This window comes from Hibiscus syriacus, unplaced genomic scaffold (assembly GCF_006381635.1).
Source record: "Hibiscus syriacus cultivar Baekdansim isolate YM2019G1 unplaced genomic scaffold, ASM638163v2 tig00002793_pilon, whole genome shotgun sequence".
Taxonomy (NCBI): domain Eukaryota; kingdom Viridiplantae; phylum Streptophyta; class Magnoliopsida; order Malvales; family Malvaceae; genus Hibiscus; species Hibiscus syriacus.
In genome coordinates, this window is record NW_024061944.1 from 2,104,772 (window position 1) to 2,121,325 (window position 16,554).

A 16,554-nucleotide genomic window follows, 5' to 3' on the forward strand; every position below is an offset into this window, starting at 1 on the left:
TAGGAACGGCATGTTTAGAGATGGATTTGGATATTTCGTGATGAAAACGTAAATCTTGTTCCTGGAAAGCGGTTGGTTTCCAGGTGTTTTAATTACCAAAGTTGAAAGGCTCCCTTTCAGTTTTCTTATGGTCTCTTTTTGTTGCCTCCTAAATTAATCAGTTTTATGGTTTTATATATTAATTACATTTCAATTAATAAATCCAATAATGTTCTTTTTCAGAAGGACCGCTATCAATGAAACTAAGTAGTAACAATTGGAGGAAGGATGTTTGATTTGCTGCCAAGGACGGGAGCTTTGGTGTCTGGAAATGTTTCAGCCTCTGGAAGTGATGAAATTGAGCCATCTTCTCCAACATTAATCTGGTAACGAAGCATGTGACCCGGGAGATCCTCGTCAAACGTTTCATTTGTGTACACATTCCAGTTTCTTTCAGCAATAGAATTCACTTCCATGATACAATTCTTGGTTTCTGGAGTAGTGAAAGAGATATGAAGATGTCCAAGATGTTCATGCCAAAGAGCCATACGAAGACCATATATCTGACCCCGAGCGGGTTGAGTAGTAGCTAAATGGTGTGGTTGAAATGCTCCCATTGCAATCTCGGAGTCTCGGGAACCAGCCATTGATCTCTCATTGATGTTGGTAGATCCGATGATAATGTATTCATCGTCAACTGAAGAACAACAACAATAAGAAGCTATAAATAAAAGGTCAGGAGATTTCTTTTAAACTAAAACTATGCCGAGTTTCCTTACATACCGATCATCATCTTTGAATGAACATAGATCATAAACCAGCGTGACTGTTGAGCTCTGCCATAATCTGAATTAGGTTCTGGTTTCTCTTTAGGTGAATACTCTTCAGTCTTCTTTGTCTCCCGGTTCCCTAGGCAATAAAACGCCAAATAGTCTCGGGGATGTGCGTTTAGACCCTTGTTTTGAAGGGCTTGTGCAACATCACGAATTCACGATACATCATTTCGATTGTTCTCCTTTGCCAATCCAAGATTGCCTGAATTGGACCACTGTCTGGTACACCTTCTGGCCACATCAGAATCACCATGTAGACTGAGAACCTCTCCCCTGCTTCTATTTTACTTGCGATCTTTAGGGACAGTTCTTTTGGTACGAGATTTAGAGCAGCGATGTCCTCATCCTTGACGTCCTTTGAGTCCAACCAAAGGAGCTTCCAAGGAAATATTGGTTTTCAATGTAAATAAAGTTCTTTGCTCGGCGTATTGCATTGATATAAGCATCTTGAATGCTTTGCTCGATGAAGGTATTTTTCCCACTGATAAGGCCGAGTTTCTTCGCTAGCTCAATTTCTTCAGGAAAGCCAACAACAGCTCCGATGGATCAAAACAACTGAACACACCATGTTTCACTGTGATCTAAAGGCAGGATCTTTTGTGGTCGGATTATCATTTCCTCGAGCTTGCTCCTAGGAAATAGGAGATGTTTCTTAAACAGAGCTTGTCTTAACCACCTTTGTTCGAAATTGTAAAGGACATCCCAAGTAACCGGACCTTCTAGTTTGCAATGAATATCATGCCAAGGCTCCCTTGGTCCACCTTTCTTGATCGAAGAGTTCACAAAGTTTGGCTGATCGAAATCATCATGATGAATGTCGTTCAAAGTCCCGAATAGAAGATGGTCTTGAGTATCATATCTTCCATCACAAAGATCAATGCCGCCAATGAAACTGACAACCGTTCGCTTCCCCGACCCTGGATCCGGATTTTCACCATCAACGATTAGTGTCTTCTGATGGTGAGTAAACATGGTAGCAACTTTAAAACCCTGAACAAAGCTTCGCTTATTATCAGGATTACGAGGACAAAGAACACAATGCACACCCGTAAACCGAAAAAAAGCAGCTGCTTCTTCATCATGGGTTGACATCAAGCCTTGCTCTTTCAGCAATTCAATGGAAGTCCTATCATCCCAAACAAGCAAAAGAACTCTCATCCCTTCCTTAGCCTTCCTCAAAAGCAGCTGCCCAAGTGCTTCTTCACTTCCAGGCTTTTGCTTACTTGGATCCCTAATCAAAGTCATCTGTGAGTAAACAGACCAACCAGTTATATAAATGAAGTGTTTGGCCTTATCAATTGCCTCAAAGATGTCATCCCAACATCTACGGGGTTCGTAAGTCATCCCTCCAGATAGAGGTATTTTAGGCCCGAAACGATCCGAAATGTTGGCATCTTTATAGAGGGTAACCTTGCATCCCGCTCGTTGTTCAAAGAAAGTAAAAGGAACTCCTCCAAAATCTGAGTTTGTAATTCCTCTAGACCAACTTTCATCCTCGGAGACACTTTGAAACTGCAACTTAATATGGATTATGGACTGTCCGGGTATTGGCTTCTGCTCCTCATCAAGGATTTGAATATCGCGAGTCACGGTAGACCCATCGATTATGTCTTTGACAGGCAAATAAGCTCGGCCTATTAGCACTGCCCCAATGGGACTGTTATCCTTTACAGTGAATATAACATGTGAGATCAAATGGGCACAATATATGCGGAAGTTCTCTTTACGTCTTACAATCATGGTGCGGGCGACCCTAGCTTTGTCTAGATCGACTGTTGCATACAGCTGTGGACCTAACAACTGCAAAAAATATGTTATTGAAATGTTTTAGAACACAAAAGATCACAAGTGATTTGTGAAACGTCAAAGGATAAGGCAGGTGTCCCACCGTTCTCTTGACTTTGGCAAGACATTTTTTCTGGAACTTGCCCCCGCTCATCGTCTCCACCATTTAAAGAAAACAAAATCACAATGATTCAATTCCATCAGTATGTCAAATATGTATGTCTATCGGTACGACTTATCTAGACTCGAGGTGAGTGTGCAATATGTATGTTGAATATGAGCACTTTTGGAGGATCACACACTCTTATATTTAGGTTCAAAGAGTTCAGACAACATAAGAAATGAGAAGTTATTCCTAAGATGAATGCAGCTCAAACTTCATCAACAAATAGTCCCTAAATAATACTTGCTTACCCCAAGGCAAAAATTCTCTCTACATCCATAATGTAGCTCATCAATCCCATATATTGTTGCAAAAAGTGTCCCGTGCAAAAAATATTGCTCCGGCTGCTGCTCCTCCATTGTTTAACCTGCAAAGCGTTAACAATATCAGAAAAAAATGCACCCACAATCTGTACATATTCCTAAGCAAGGAGGAATAGAGGTTTAGGGTGATTGCCTTAGAGATAGGTTAATGGATGAAAAAGATTTCGACGAGGCATATTCTCCAAAAGTATACTTGGTATTGCTTTTCTCTCATTTGAAAGGGTGAAGAAAGAGACAAAATACATTGCAATTTGAAGTAGGAATAAGATCCCAACTTTGCTTCCCGGCAACCACTTTGCCAGAAGCAATGTGTGCGTTTTACGTGCACAAGTACAGGGGTAAGAGTTGGCTTTTTATATAAATAATTTAATCTTAATAATATTAAATCAAATATTCATATTAATTAGTTCAGCTTTTCTTTCCTAAATGTTTGTATAGTTACTTACACAGGTAGCAGTGCATGATTCGTGGATGGAACCAGAATAATGAAAAAAAAAACTATATGAGACGTTTGTCTTTCAATATCCTTTTCGATCTATTTTTGTAAATAATGATATATGTATATCAAAGATAAAGAAACTAAATAAAAATAGTCGAAGTCTTGAATTTCAATTTCAATTAAATTATTATTTTAATATTTTTTTAATTTTTTAATTCACAGAGAATGTTTGGTAGAATTTTAATATATTTAATGCAAATTAATTGGGGTTTTAATTTTTTGGTAACTTTATATTTTTTAATTTTGGGCCAAAATTAGGGTGGGAAATGACCACAAGCATTAACGGTTTTTTTCCCAATACTCCCGGCAAAAAATTTAATTAGCCCAATAAGCCAGTAGATATTTTAATTTGCAGTCTACTGCATTTGCTATAGTAATCATGGAATTTCACCTCAAGTGAAGAATTCCCTTGAAAATATTTTTTTATTGATCCTAGGTATATGGGTCTCATGTTAACCAATATTTTAATGTTTTCATAGGGCCTCATTACATCAACATGATGAGTCTCGTTAGAAAATATTTTTATATATACTAAAATATTTAAAAAAATTAAAAAAAAAAACTACAAATCTCGTTACGTCGAGGTGACGAGTTTGCTTTAAATTTTTTTAAAAAAATAGTCGTTTCTAGTCGTTACACAATGGGCAGCTGCAATGGGCAGATTACAACTGTATGGATCAGAATTTTAGGCAATCAAGAAGGATCACGTAAGGAGGATGGAGGCCGCAGAAATGAGAATGCTTCGATGGGCATGTGGTAAGACTTGGTGGGACATGACACCAAACTCTGCTATTAGGATGTCCTTGGGGGTGGTGTCTGTATCCGAAAAATTGAGGGAGGGAAGACTACGGTGGTGTGGGCATGTTATTAGACGACAACCGTCGGATGCGGTCAGGAGGGTAGAGTCGATTACAGTCAACGATGCCAAAAGGAGAGAACGACCAAGACGGAAGTGGGAAGACAGCTTGAGATATGATTTGAAGGATTTAGCCCTTACCGAGGACATGACCTCTGATAGGAAAGTATGGAGACTTAAGACCAGGGTAGCCAAGTAGTGTGGGTCACATCCATAGGGTGTATCATCTTTGTCTTCTTTTAATGCCTTTGTAGAAATTTCAATGACTTCTACTTTTTATACGTTTTTTTCATTGTAATTTTTGAAGGCTTAGAACTACGGTAGCGGAGAAGTGCTACCTTAGTTTAGGTTTTAACCCTTTTAACTTTATTCCTTCTCGTTGCTTGCTATCGTTGACTTATGTGTAGTATTCTCTTCAGGTTTCCTCTTCTTAATTTTAGTCGGATCTTACGTTTATGTCTATATGTAGAGCCTTTTTATGCAGAGATTTATTTGCAGGGATTACTTTCTACAGACGCGCATATGTAGACTGCATATGAAGGCTGTTTCAACTATGTATTTATTTATTTATACATGCATTGCATTTTATCTTTTAATTTTCTGACTGCCGGAGGTCTTCTACGGAAGCTGCTCTCAACCTGGCGTTGGGGGCAGCCTACTACCTTACCTCCCCCTTACCCCATTGCATATGGGAATAGGGTGTTGTTGTTGTTGTTGTTGTGTTTGGGGTTTAGGTTTTTTTATTGTGTTTTGTTAAGAAAAAAATTAAAATTTTTCGAAAAATGTTTACCCGTGATGAAATGTTACGCCTCGATGATGTCTATATTTCTTCGCTCGAGCTCGGTTCAGAAGAGCGGAGCGTTTGCCAACGATGAATGAGTCTTAAATATACACATAAGTGAATTATTATATATTTGCAACAATTTAGGTTGTATCCAATGATGTTTTCACGTGGTTTTAAAGTGAACCCGATATTGATTACGACTCTCATTGAACGTTGGAGGTCGGAAACGTATGTTTTCCATTTTTCGAGTGCTGAAGTGACAATTACGTTGGGAGATGTTGCTTACCAACTCGGTGTTCCGGTTAATGGTGCAGCGGTAGTAAGGCACAATAGTTTCGACATATTCAGAATTGTTCACGAAGTTTTGGGAAAGATGTCACCATTAGAGGTCTTAGATGGGTATCGGATACGGATCACTTGGTTAGAGTCCGAATTTAAAGTGATAGGCGACTCTACCGACGAAGAGGTGACTTTTGCAACCCGAGTGTATCTGCTCCAATTGATTGTACTAAGTGTCACAATACTTGTTAGGCCTTGACGATTTTTATTTTTTTATACCGAGAACTTTGCAATGCTACAATTGTCGAACGGGATCAAAAAACGTATGTAGTGAGTTGTTTAGTCCTACTATAATCTTGGGCGTAGTATCGATTTTTGTTTTTATGCCAATTACAACAGCCCCGGTTGAGTTTCCTCTTGCTGCAATGTAATTTTTTAACATTACTTATTAGTAATTTTTTAAATTTATTTTTTTGAAGTTTTTGTAATTTTAATTTTTATATTATTTAGATGACGACATAAAATTACGGAGACCAAGTTGTCAGGTGCAACTAAAAAGATATACGAATGAGAATCGATATCGTCGGTCAACATGCGGTAAATATTAATTTTTTAAATTACTAAAATTAAATTAAATTTTTGCACTTTATTTATGCTAAATTTTATTTTGAATGTTTTCAATTTTCTTGGATCCTATATTATGACGATGAGATCCACCGATTATTGCCATTAGGATTTTTTGAAGGGTCATAATTGTGGTGTGTCCTTACGCCTTTGCTACAATTTGCAATTGTTGAGATTCACGCCGCAGATAAAGTGTTACAACAATTTGGATCTCATCAATCGATTCCTACGCAAATTTTTAATATGGTTGTGCTCCATAGAATTGATACGCATGGGAAGCATAAAGACAATTGGTCGAAGAAATATGTTGATTACATTAAGAAATAGAATCAGCGTCATTTCTTGGTCTTTATACGTTACGAGATTACACCCGCTGACCTTGATTTCGATATTTCTCCCTACCTCTAAAATTATGAAGCAAATGGGAAATCATATTTAAAAACATCAAAAGAGAGGGAAGAATAAGAACAAGAAAATACCAAATTCACAAAGGCGAAGAAGAAATCATCATCATCTTTGTCGTTTATTTCTACTTTTGCTTATGCCAATTATTATGCATCTCAGACCAGTTTTAGTTTTTATCCTTCATATCATTCTTCCATAGAGACTAAGTCGAATTGAGTTGGACGTTCATGGGATCCAATGCAAAGCACTCAAACATCTTATACTGAATATACGGCTGAAGGTGAATGGGATCATATTATATATGATCAACAACATAGCCAAGTCGAGTCAATGACAACAATGATAATGTCAAATACCATAAGTCTATCATCGTATTTCGAATGTGCATCTCAAATGGGAGTGATGTTCAATACACCTCTTATTCAAGAAGCAAACGAAGATGTAGACGAAGAGGATCAAGGCAAAAGGCCCAACATATTTGACGAGCCCCATGACATTATCATTTAATGACTTTTCAGTATTGCCAAGAACTAAAATAATATAAATAAATTTTATTATCTATTGTATTAATTTGTAATAAAATTATTTAATTAAGTTTTTTAATATTATTTTTAATTAATATTTTTAAAATTAAATATGGTGAAACTCATCACGTCGACGTGATGAGTTCCAATAGATAATATTTTTGAATTCAAAAGTTGTCCGTCGAACAATGATTAATTTTTTTAAAATTAAAGCTAAATTCTTCACCTCGACGTGATGAGATTTTTATTTTTTTTATTTTTAAATTATTTAATAAATATAAAAATATTTTCTAATTAAATTTATCATGTCGACGTGACGAAAAATTATGAAAATATTAAAATATTGACCCACATGGTGCCCATATACATGAGACCAATAAAAAATTATTTTCAAAGAAACTCATCACTTCGAGAGAGTGAGTTCTATGATTACTGTAGCAAATTCCGTAAATTACAAATTAAATTCTCTGTTGGTCTATTGGGCCATTTAATTTTTCCACAAGGATATTGAGCCAAAAAACCAGGGTTAACAGCCAGATGGGTCCAGCGCAGTCAGAGATGATAAATAATAAGAAGCAGTTAGGGTATTTTATGAAATTAAATAAAATTTCTGTTGTTTATGATGGCCAGTCTCAAAAAGCTCCAGTTTTTTCCTCGCTACGAGTACGACACTAAAATATACATATATTTTCTCCCCGTTTCAATTAAGCTCGAAGGTAAATCTCTCGAAGCTGTTTCTCTTTGAAACTCTTATTGATCTTACGTTTCTTTAACGCCCTAACATTTTTTTTTATTTTGCAGATAAATGGCAGATAAATGGGAGAAACTTTGCAGACATTACTTTTCGTTTGTTTTGTTTAACTGCTATTTAATATTTATGAAATAATTTTAATTTTTCTCTTTTTGGAGAAAGACTAAATAAATATTTTGTTTTACTTTTGTGTGTTATGGTAAATAATCCATGGGGAAGGGATTTCGCTCTAATTATGACGTTTCTTTGTATTTGTAAGGGCTATGTTGACATCCACAGTTCAGGATTCAGAGACTTCCTTTTGAAACCAGAGCTTCTTCGTACCATTGTTGACTCTGGATTTGAGCACCCTTCGGAAGGCAAACTCTTGATACTTCTTCCCTGTTTTATATTTGTTAACCACTTAACCTTGGATACAGTTTCATATTTAAAGCCATAGTTATAAGTTAAAGTTCATATATGGCTTGTTCTTTTACTGTTTATCATGTTATTAATTTCCATGCACGGGGTTTTGAATGCATAATGTTTGATTATTTTTAATGTTATCTTGTATGAAATAATTGTTTGGTCTAATTTTTTGTTTGATGCATTATTTTTGCAGGTAATATACCACTATCATAAAGTTTCAATTAATCAGATCACGGATGTTATATTTTACTTACCACAGGTTCCTTCGATGCACTTCTCTTTGGTTCTATGCCAGTGCAACATGAATGCATTCCCTAAGCTATATTGGGTATGGATGTCATTTGCCAAGCTAAATCAGGGACGGGAAAGACTGCAGTTTTTGTTCTATCAACACTACAGCAAATCGAACCTAGTCCAGGACAAGTTATTGCCCTTGTTTTATGTCATACAAGGGAGTTAGCTTACCAGGTCAGAACAAGTTCTGCATCTTTTGTTGAAAGCTTTGTGATAATAAAATATTGCTTTGTTTCTTCAAGTTATATGATATATGTCAACTCTTTTTGTTTTCCTCTTGTAGATTTGTCATGAGTTTGAGAGGTTCAGTACTTATCTGCCTGATATCAAGGTTGCTGTCTTCTATGGAGGTGTCAATATCAAAGTTCACAAAGATCTATTGAGAAATGAATACCCCCACATTGTTGTTGGGACTCCTGGAAGAATATTGGCTCTGACAAGAGACAAGGATCTTTCTTTGAAGAATGTGAGGCATTTCATTCTCGATGAATGTGACAAGATGCTTGAATCGCTTGGTATGGTTTTCTTGACAAAAAACTGGATAAGGGTTTTATTTTTTCAATGTTTAATTTACTTATGCTGTTACCTCCCATACTTATTCTTCTTATCTTCTGCAGGCATGAGGAGAGATGTGCAGGAGATCTTCAAGATGACCCCTCATGATAAGCAAGTTATGATGTTTTCTGCAACACTCAGCAAAGAAATTTGCCCTGTTTGCAAGAAATTTATGCAAGATGTAATTTTCCATGGCAAGTACCACGTGAATTGAGAAGTATCTTTTAATTCATGCCCAGCTTCCTCTGATAGTTTTGTAAACTTTTACATCTGGGGGATCCATCTCTATATACTTTCCTGGGGCTGCTTCTTGGGTGCAGTTGCTTCAGCCAGCTATTTGCAAGTTTGCACTGTGTAGGGTTTTAAAGTAGTAGATTTGTGTGAGTTAATTTATTTTATTTTGGTTTAGTTTTGTTTCAGCTCTCTGTTTAGGCTATGGGTATGGGTTTAGAGTTGAGCTTGGTTAGAAGGGTTGGGCATTTCTTTGTTTGGGGTGTATGGAGGGGCTGTCATGTAATAGAAACTTTGTTTTTAAAGGGAAAGCAGCACTTGCATTTTGTAACTAAGTAACAAATCTGCAAGGAGGCAAGAAGACCTATGGACAGAATCTCAATTCAGGGATGTGCAATTTATATTGTTCCGGATTCCATTTGCTTGACAAAGCTCCCTAATATGATTTACTGTGGCATTTGTTTCTCTCAGCCAATGGAAATTTATGTTGATGATGAAGCCAAGTTGACCCTTCATGGTCTTGTACGGGTATCTGTAAAGCTTAGCTCACCCTCCCTCATTTTTAATTTTTTTGAAAGATATTTATAAGGAAAATGCTTCCAATGACAGCATTACATCAAATTGAGTGAGATGGAGAAAAATTGCAAGTTGAATGACCACCTTGATGCGTTGGACTTCAACCAAGTTGTTATATTTGTCAAAAGTGTGAACCGTGCAGCTGAGTTGAACAAGTTAGTTCTGGAGTGCAACTTTCCATCTATATGCATTCACTACAGCATGTCCCAGGAAGAAAGGTTTTTACCTATCAGCATCATCTTTTATTCTTTCTACATTGACCTTTTTTGAATGAGAGGCTTGCCAACTTCATATTCTTGTAAAATAAATTACTTAAGGGCCTTCAACATGAGGACCCTTGATCCTTATTAAAAGTTTGTAAAGCAGATTTTCTGTCATGGTTAATTCTCTGGGTATGGTTGTTTGGTTGCTTATTTTGTGTATTCTGCTAATGGATGCTGTGATGTATAAGCACTTGGAACAAAGGAATATTGGTTTTAAGATGATTTTGGGTAATGCAACATGACCATTTTCCCCTTTCTCCCCTTTATAAGAGAGATGCAAAACAAATATTAAGTAGCATCCCTTTTGACTTGATTTGTTCTTCTGAGTTTACTTGGTATTATTTATTTCCTGTGACCCCAAATCTAGGTACCTTGTTTTAGGGCTTGGTTGGCAGGTCCAATGTCTATTTATTGGGTGCTTACTTGTCTAGAGGATCATCCTTCTTTTTCTGTTCGAGTCTCCAGAAGAAAAAATTATTAGATGGATTCAGCTCACCACGTCATCTATGGTCCCAACCAATAAAATCCATTCATCTCATATTTTTTTCAAGGTGGGTAGCTATTTGGAAGTTACTTTGGAATTATGTATCTTATTGATTGGGATCACGGATGGCATTGTGAGAGGAATCCATTTAATAATTTCTCCTCCAGAAGAGTAGTGCTCAATTTAATATGATGTGATTTGTAGGTTGACTTGTTACAAGGGTTTCAAGGAGGGTCATAAAAGAATTCTTGTGGCAACAGATTTGGTTGGAAGGGGAATTGACATCGAACGTGTTAACATTGTCATCAACTATGACATGCCTGATTCTGCTGATACATACCTGCACAGGGTAGATTTTATTTTGACTACATTTCCGTACTAATCTTGCTTCTTTTTAAATATAACCTATGGTTATCATTATTTGCAGGTTGGTAGAGCTGGTAGATTTGGCACCAAGGGTCTTGCAATTACATTTGTTCCATCTGCTTCAGATTCTGATGTGCTCAACCAGGTTGGGATATTGAGAACTTCTGAACATATTGTCCCCTGATAAACCATGTTCACACACAAGATGCTTGCTAGACCTAGCAAACTTGACCCGAACCCGATTAGCTGAAACGATTTACCCGACCCAATACTCGATATTAACCCGAAAATGATAATCAAATTTGATCCAATACCCGAATCATACTCGATCCCAAATTTAGCGAAACAACTCGAATCGAAATTAACCCGAACCGAAAGAAACTCAAACTGAATTTAACCTGATTCGAGAGCAACTTGAACCGAATTTAATCCGAATATCATACTTATATATATAGCATTTGTAAATAATATATAAAAGAAATTCTATATAAATATTTAACTTAAATAATGAAATCTATTTTGATTTTGAATATATATAAGGAAGTTTACTTTAATTTAAACGATAAAAGTTATTTTTAATAAAAAATTAATTTAAATAAAATGGAGAATTTATTAAAAATATTAGATTTATAATAAAATAATAGAAAGTTTAAGAGGAATATAAAAGTAAAATTCTAATTGTAAAGCAGTATTACATAAAGTTTATTTATCTTATTTGTAATAAAAATATTAAATTTATAATAAAAATAATAGAAAACAATTAAAACAAAGGAAATAATATTAGATTTATAATAAAAATAATATAAAGTTTATTGATGTTACTACTAAAACTTAATAAATAAATTTATGTATTTTTTTAAAATTTAATAAAAATGTTAAATTTATAATTGGAAATAAAATTTTTAATAAAAAAATTATTTCTTTATCAAATAGTTCTCATTATAAACTTTTTATACGAGATCAATATAAAAATTTGATAACAAATTATAAGATCATATTTGTGTCAAATTATCGATTTATCATCTCTAAATGATGGTTTAATTCAAAATATTGAATAATTGAGAATTGAAATTAGGTTTAAATGATAAGATTAACAAAGAAGAAGACATACTTTTACAAGAATATATCAATAATTCCATATATACTTGATTTTGGTTAGACTCATAATCAATTCAACTCGAGTTAACATGATCTAAAGGTTGGACCTAAACCAAAAATCAACCGATTCGATATTGACCCGATTCAAAAATCAACCGATCCAATATTGATCCGATCAAAAAATCAACTGATTCGAACCGAAAAACAACTGACCCATTAATCACGTGACCCAAAAATTGACCCGTCCCGATACCCGATCCGATTTACCGCACACTCGAATTAGATCTGCACTGAAATTACCTAACTCGAAATGACTCGATCCAAACCTGATTAAAATGCCCCAATTGTCACCTCCAATTCTTGCAAAGGCTACTCATAACTTTAGTACGGAAGATCTGCTTGGAACTGTTGGGTTTGGGCGTGTTTACAAAGGTAGCTTCAAGGATGATCCCCCAACAATTGTAGCTGTCAGGAAGATTTCAGCAACATCGAAACAAGGTCTCATCTACTTAACTTTTCGTCATTGCTCGTAAAACACGATATTTTATTCCTTTAACAACAATCTTTGTGAAGTTTTTTTATGTTTTCTTTATGTGATCATACAGGTGAAAAGTATATGTACCATAGAGCGGCTAAGGCACAAAAACATAGTGCTACTCTTGGGGTGGTGCCATGAAGACGAACATCTCCTCTTAGTCTACGAATACATGCCGAATGGAAGCCTCGACCGTTACATTGGCAAGTGTCATCTCGACTGGGAGACTAGATTCAAGATATTAACAGGGTTGGCATCTGCATTGCTTTATCTCCATGAAGACAGTGGCAACCCCGTCGTTCACAGATACATTAAGCCAAACAATGTTATGTTGGACGAGGAATTCAATGCTCATCTCAGCAATGTCGGGTTAGCAAGGTTGCTCCAAAACGATGCCGCAGTGACAACCATGTTAGCAGGGACTCCAGGATATTTGGCTCCAGAAGTAGGTTTCATTGGGAAATCTACACCTGAATCCGATGTTTACAGCTTCGGCATGGTAGCAATCAAAGGGTATCATTGATGAAAACAGCTTTGTGGATTATGTATGGAACGCATATGGTTCAAAAGAACTGATCAACTGTGTGGATCAAATGCTAGAAAGTGAATTAAACGAAGAACAAGTGAAAAGAACATTAATGGTTGGTCTTGCTTGCCTGCACCCTGATTCTACACAACGTCCCAAGATAAGGAAGGTGGTTCAAATATTCTTGAACCCCGATGAGCCACTAATGGATTTGCCCGAAACACTACCCGGTGCTGTTTGTATATCAGTTTCTTCCTTTGGTACCACCACAACCAATGTTGAGTCCAAAAGTGCCCCACGGTGGCCTTCACTTGACTCATCAAACTGCTGATGAGATAGCTCTTCAATGAGATTTCTGACCCACACAGATCCTTTGATCATTTGGGATACTAAAAGAAACACTTTATTCGGTTTTTGTCCAAAATATTCATGGTAATAAACTCAATATATAGGAAAAATAATTGGTTTATAGTATTTGTTCTTTCCTTGTATAAAAATAATAAGTTTTCCGACCACCGACGTTATGAATCAGTCTAGCACAGAAGGACAATAACAGTAATGGCGTTACATTGTTTCCTGTGACGTTTTCTAGGAGCAGATTGAAGCTTCTGATCAACCGTTTTTTATTAATATTGAGCTTTACGATGCAACCAATCTGGTTTTTCAGACCTTGTCCGAGTGAATCCAACCATACCAATTACGCCAAGTCGGAAGATTGTCCAATATCAGTAAAAACTGCAAGAAAAAGTGCTCAGAAATTTCAGTTTCCTTAAAAAATAAAAGCTCTTTCAAAGCAGCATTTTGAAATCTGTACAGATTTCACACCTCAGTAAATTCAACATACGCCTTAGTTGTTGAGTTAAACAGTCCTTAATCATATTCATGTATTTTCTTGAATTCTGTCGGGTATGGGGCACCTTCTTAACTGCACATAATCAATAGTGCATAATCAGCTCTGAAAAAATTGACTTGTCACCTAAAATTCAACCATATATAACCTTCTTGATGGGACTGTAAATAGGCAGCAAATCCTTCTCTCACACTTGGCTTCATGATCCGTGAATGCGACGCATTCGTTAGCCCCATATCAAGATGAAAACAAACAGGACCGTTTTAATGGGAAGATGGCTTCTAAATTGATACCACTATTTGTTTCTTAAATTTCGATCTAAAACCAATTTGAACAAGCTCAATGACTATTTGATTTTTAATGCAATTTTTATTAAATTAGCATTTATTCATAATTTATGAATATTTATTAGTTTATGCTTAACCCCTTCTCTGTGCAAACGTATACACTATTATCTAGAATCATTAACAGTCGGCAGTAATTAGGGTTATCAAAAAATAGTAATTAGATATATGATAAATTACCTCGAATATCATTATACTTTATGTCGTGAATAATTTTTTCATTAATTTTTAAATTACTTCAATTTTAATATTCATCTTTAGTTTCAATTCAATTATGATACCGAGTCATTAAATAGTCAATGACATAATGATACGATTGTTTCTTTCACTTGAACTTTAGTTTGTATATCGATTTTGTCATTGATCTTTAAAGAAAATTAAATTTAAGCAAACAATTTTTATTTGTTTATTAATTTGGGTTCTCTATAAAATCGCCACCTCCCTTGATCATCGGTGTTAGTCAATCGTTATCCGTTATCAGTCATCATTTATTTGAACAAATGGATTGAAGTCGTCACCGATCATTTATTTTAAGAACAAATGGGTTGATCGGATACCTTATTTCTTATCTAATTTGCGCCTTACCAAAAGATGTGTTAGATTTGGGAGTCGGTTACAATCAAGGAAGGGTTAGCACCCTAGAGTTGCCCTTTCGGTACTATGTAATTTCCAATTGTCTTTAATTAAGAAAGTTGAAAGTTTAGATTAAAAGGTAAAAATAACGATCCAAACTACTTACGTTAGATTGATTTAAATTGCGTCCTTAAAAAGTCGAGAAACGTGTTAGTGGAAAAAGGTAATGAAAGTAAATAACATAAAAAATGAATAAATAAAATAGATAAGCAGAAAGAGATAAAAAAAAATAAGGAAATAAAAGGAATAAAAATAAAAATAAAAAATAAAATAAAAATAAAAAACCCAATAATAATATAATAAATAAAAAATATAAAAAATAAAAATAAATAAGAAACCAAATAAATATAAAAAAATAAAAAATAAGTAAAGATAAAGAAAATAAAAATAAATACAGAAAAATTACAGAAAAAAAGAAAAAAAAGAAAAAAATAACAATAAAAAATAAAAAAAATAAAAGGGTAAAATATATAAGTTAATAATAAAATAATAATAATAATAGTCGTAATGATAGTTATAAAAATAAAATATGTATATATATAATAATAATGTATAAACAAGGTATATAAAGATATAAATAAAAAAATAAAATAAAATATAAAATAATAATAATGAAAAAGGTTTAAATTGAAAGGAGAGTCAAATTCAAGGGTTAATTTCAGAAAAAAAAAATCGGGCTTAGAATCGATTTGGGATCAAAATAAGTAAATTACAACTTAGGGGGACTAAAACTGAATTTATCCACTTTAGAAGCAAAAACGCGCAGATCCTCAGGTTATGGATCGGGTCAGCGCGCGGGTTGAAACAGGGTATGGGTTAACTATAAAAGCCAAAAAAATTAAAACCTCATTTCCTACTTCAACTCAAATCGAACCCCTCCCATTGTTCATCTTTTCCTCTCGCCTGTTCTTCAAAAATGAAGAACATGGCGACATTTCCAGAATCTAGCCACCTCGTCGGGCGCCGGTCATCGGCGATTAAACGCAAAAAAAATTGATTTTCCGAAAGCTTTTCTCCTCACTGTTTTAAAAGTCAAAATAGTTTCTTTAAAAAATAAACCCCGGGGGCTAGATCTCGAAAATGCCCCCCGTTCATCGACAAAAAACGCTCTTTTTTTGTTTCTTTTCGAATCAAAAGTCAAGGAAGACTACATGCAAGCATAAATCCGAAAAAGGTTCGACATTTACCTTGTATTTCTCTTCGAACGTTGTACAAAAAGCTTCGGATATTTTGGTATTTCTTTCCTAGTTTAATATGTATTTCGAATGACTTTTTTCTGCCTCCTAATCGTGTCCAACTCCTAGTCTAGTTACATGATTTTATAGTAGAGATAAGTCCTATTTTTAGGAGTTTTATTCCGAACAAAATTGCTAATATATGATGTTTCTTGCTTTGTTGTCTTCGTGGGTTGTTTGGTGAGTTGGTGTTATCGGACATTTCGGGATCATTGGCGTGTGGCCATGAAACTTGGATGCGGGTTGATCTCATGCGACGCTGGTGAGGACTATTGGAATAAAGGATGGGGTTAGGGTTCCAGAACCTTAACCAGTTCGGGTTGGATCCGATTCGCGGCTTGTCTGGCAGTT

At 35.1% G+C, this 16,554-nt stretch overlaps 3 protein-coding genes and 1 pseudogene across 3 annotated transcripts; 2 read left to right on the top strand and 2 right to left on the bottom strand.

Annotated features, from left to right (window-relative positions):
• Positions 1 to 236: 236 nt before the first annotated feature.
• Positions 237 to 1,958, bottom strand: LOC120150799 (annotated as a pseudogene).
• Positions 1,904 to 3,119, bottom strand: LOC120149723 (phospholipase D alpha 1-like). The gene is made up of 3 exons (XM_039162446.1): positions 3,012 to 3,119; positions 1,965 to 2,612; positions 1,904 to 1,915 (listed from the first exon to the last, which is right to left on the bottom strand). Exons 1-3 carry the CDS (start codon positions 3,117 to 3,119, stop codon positions 1,904 to 1,906), a joined length of 768 nt encoding a protein of 255 aa, XP_039018377.1.
• A 4,879-nt stretch (positions 3,120 to 7,998) lies between these two features.
• Positions 7,999 to 11,186, top strand: LOC120150809 (DEAD-box ATP-dependent RNA helicase 15-like). The gene is made up of 8 exons (XM_039163432.1): positions 7,999 to 8,164; positions 8,509 to 8,681; positions 8,791 to 9,022; positions 9,125 to 9,243; positions 9,765 to 9,821; positions 9,903 to 10,087; positions 10,821 to 10,965; positions 11,044 to 11,186. The coding sequence occupies exons 2-8, from the start codon at positions 8,544 to 8,546 to the stop codon at positions 11,164 to 11,166; spliced, it is 999 nt and encodes a 332-aa protein (XP_039019363.1). The 5' UTR covers positions 7,999 to 8,164; positions 8,509 to 8,543; the 3' UTR covers positions 11,167 to 11,186.
• A 902-nt stretch (positions 11,187 to 12,088) lies between these two features.
• LOC120149205 (L-type lectin-domain containing receptor kinase IX.1-like) lies at positions 12,089 to 13,240 on the top strand. The gene is made up of 2 exons (XM_039162081.1): positions 12,089 to 12,578; positions 12,686 to 13,240. Exon 2 carries the CDS (start codon positions 12,788 to 12,790, stop codon positions 13,136 to 13,138), a length of 351 nt encoding a protein of 116 aa, XP_039018012.1. The 5' UTR covers positions 12,089 to 12,578; positions 12,686 to 12,787; the 3' UTR covers positions 13,139 to 13,240.
• The last annotated feature ends 3,314 nt before the right edge of the window (positions 13,241 to 16,554 follow it).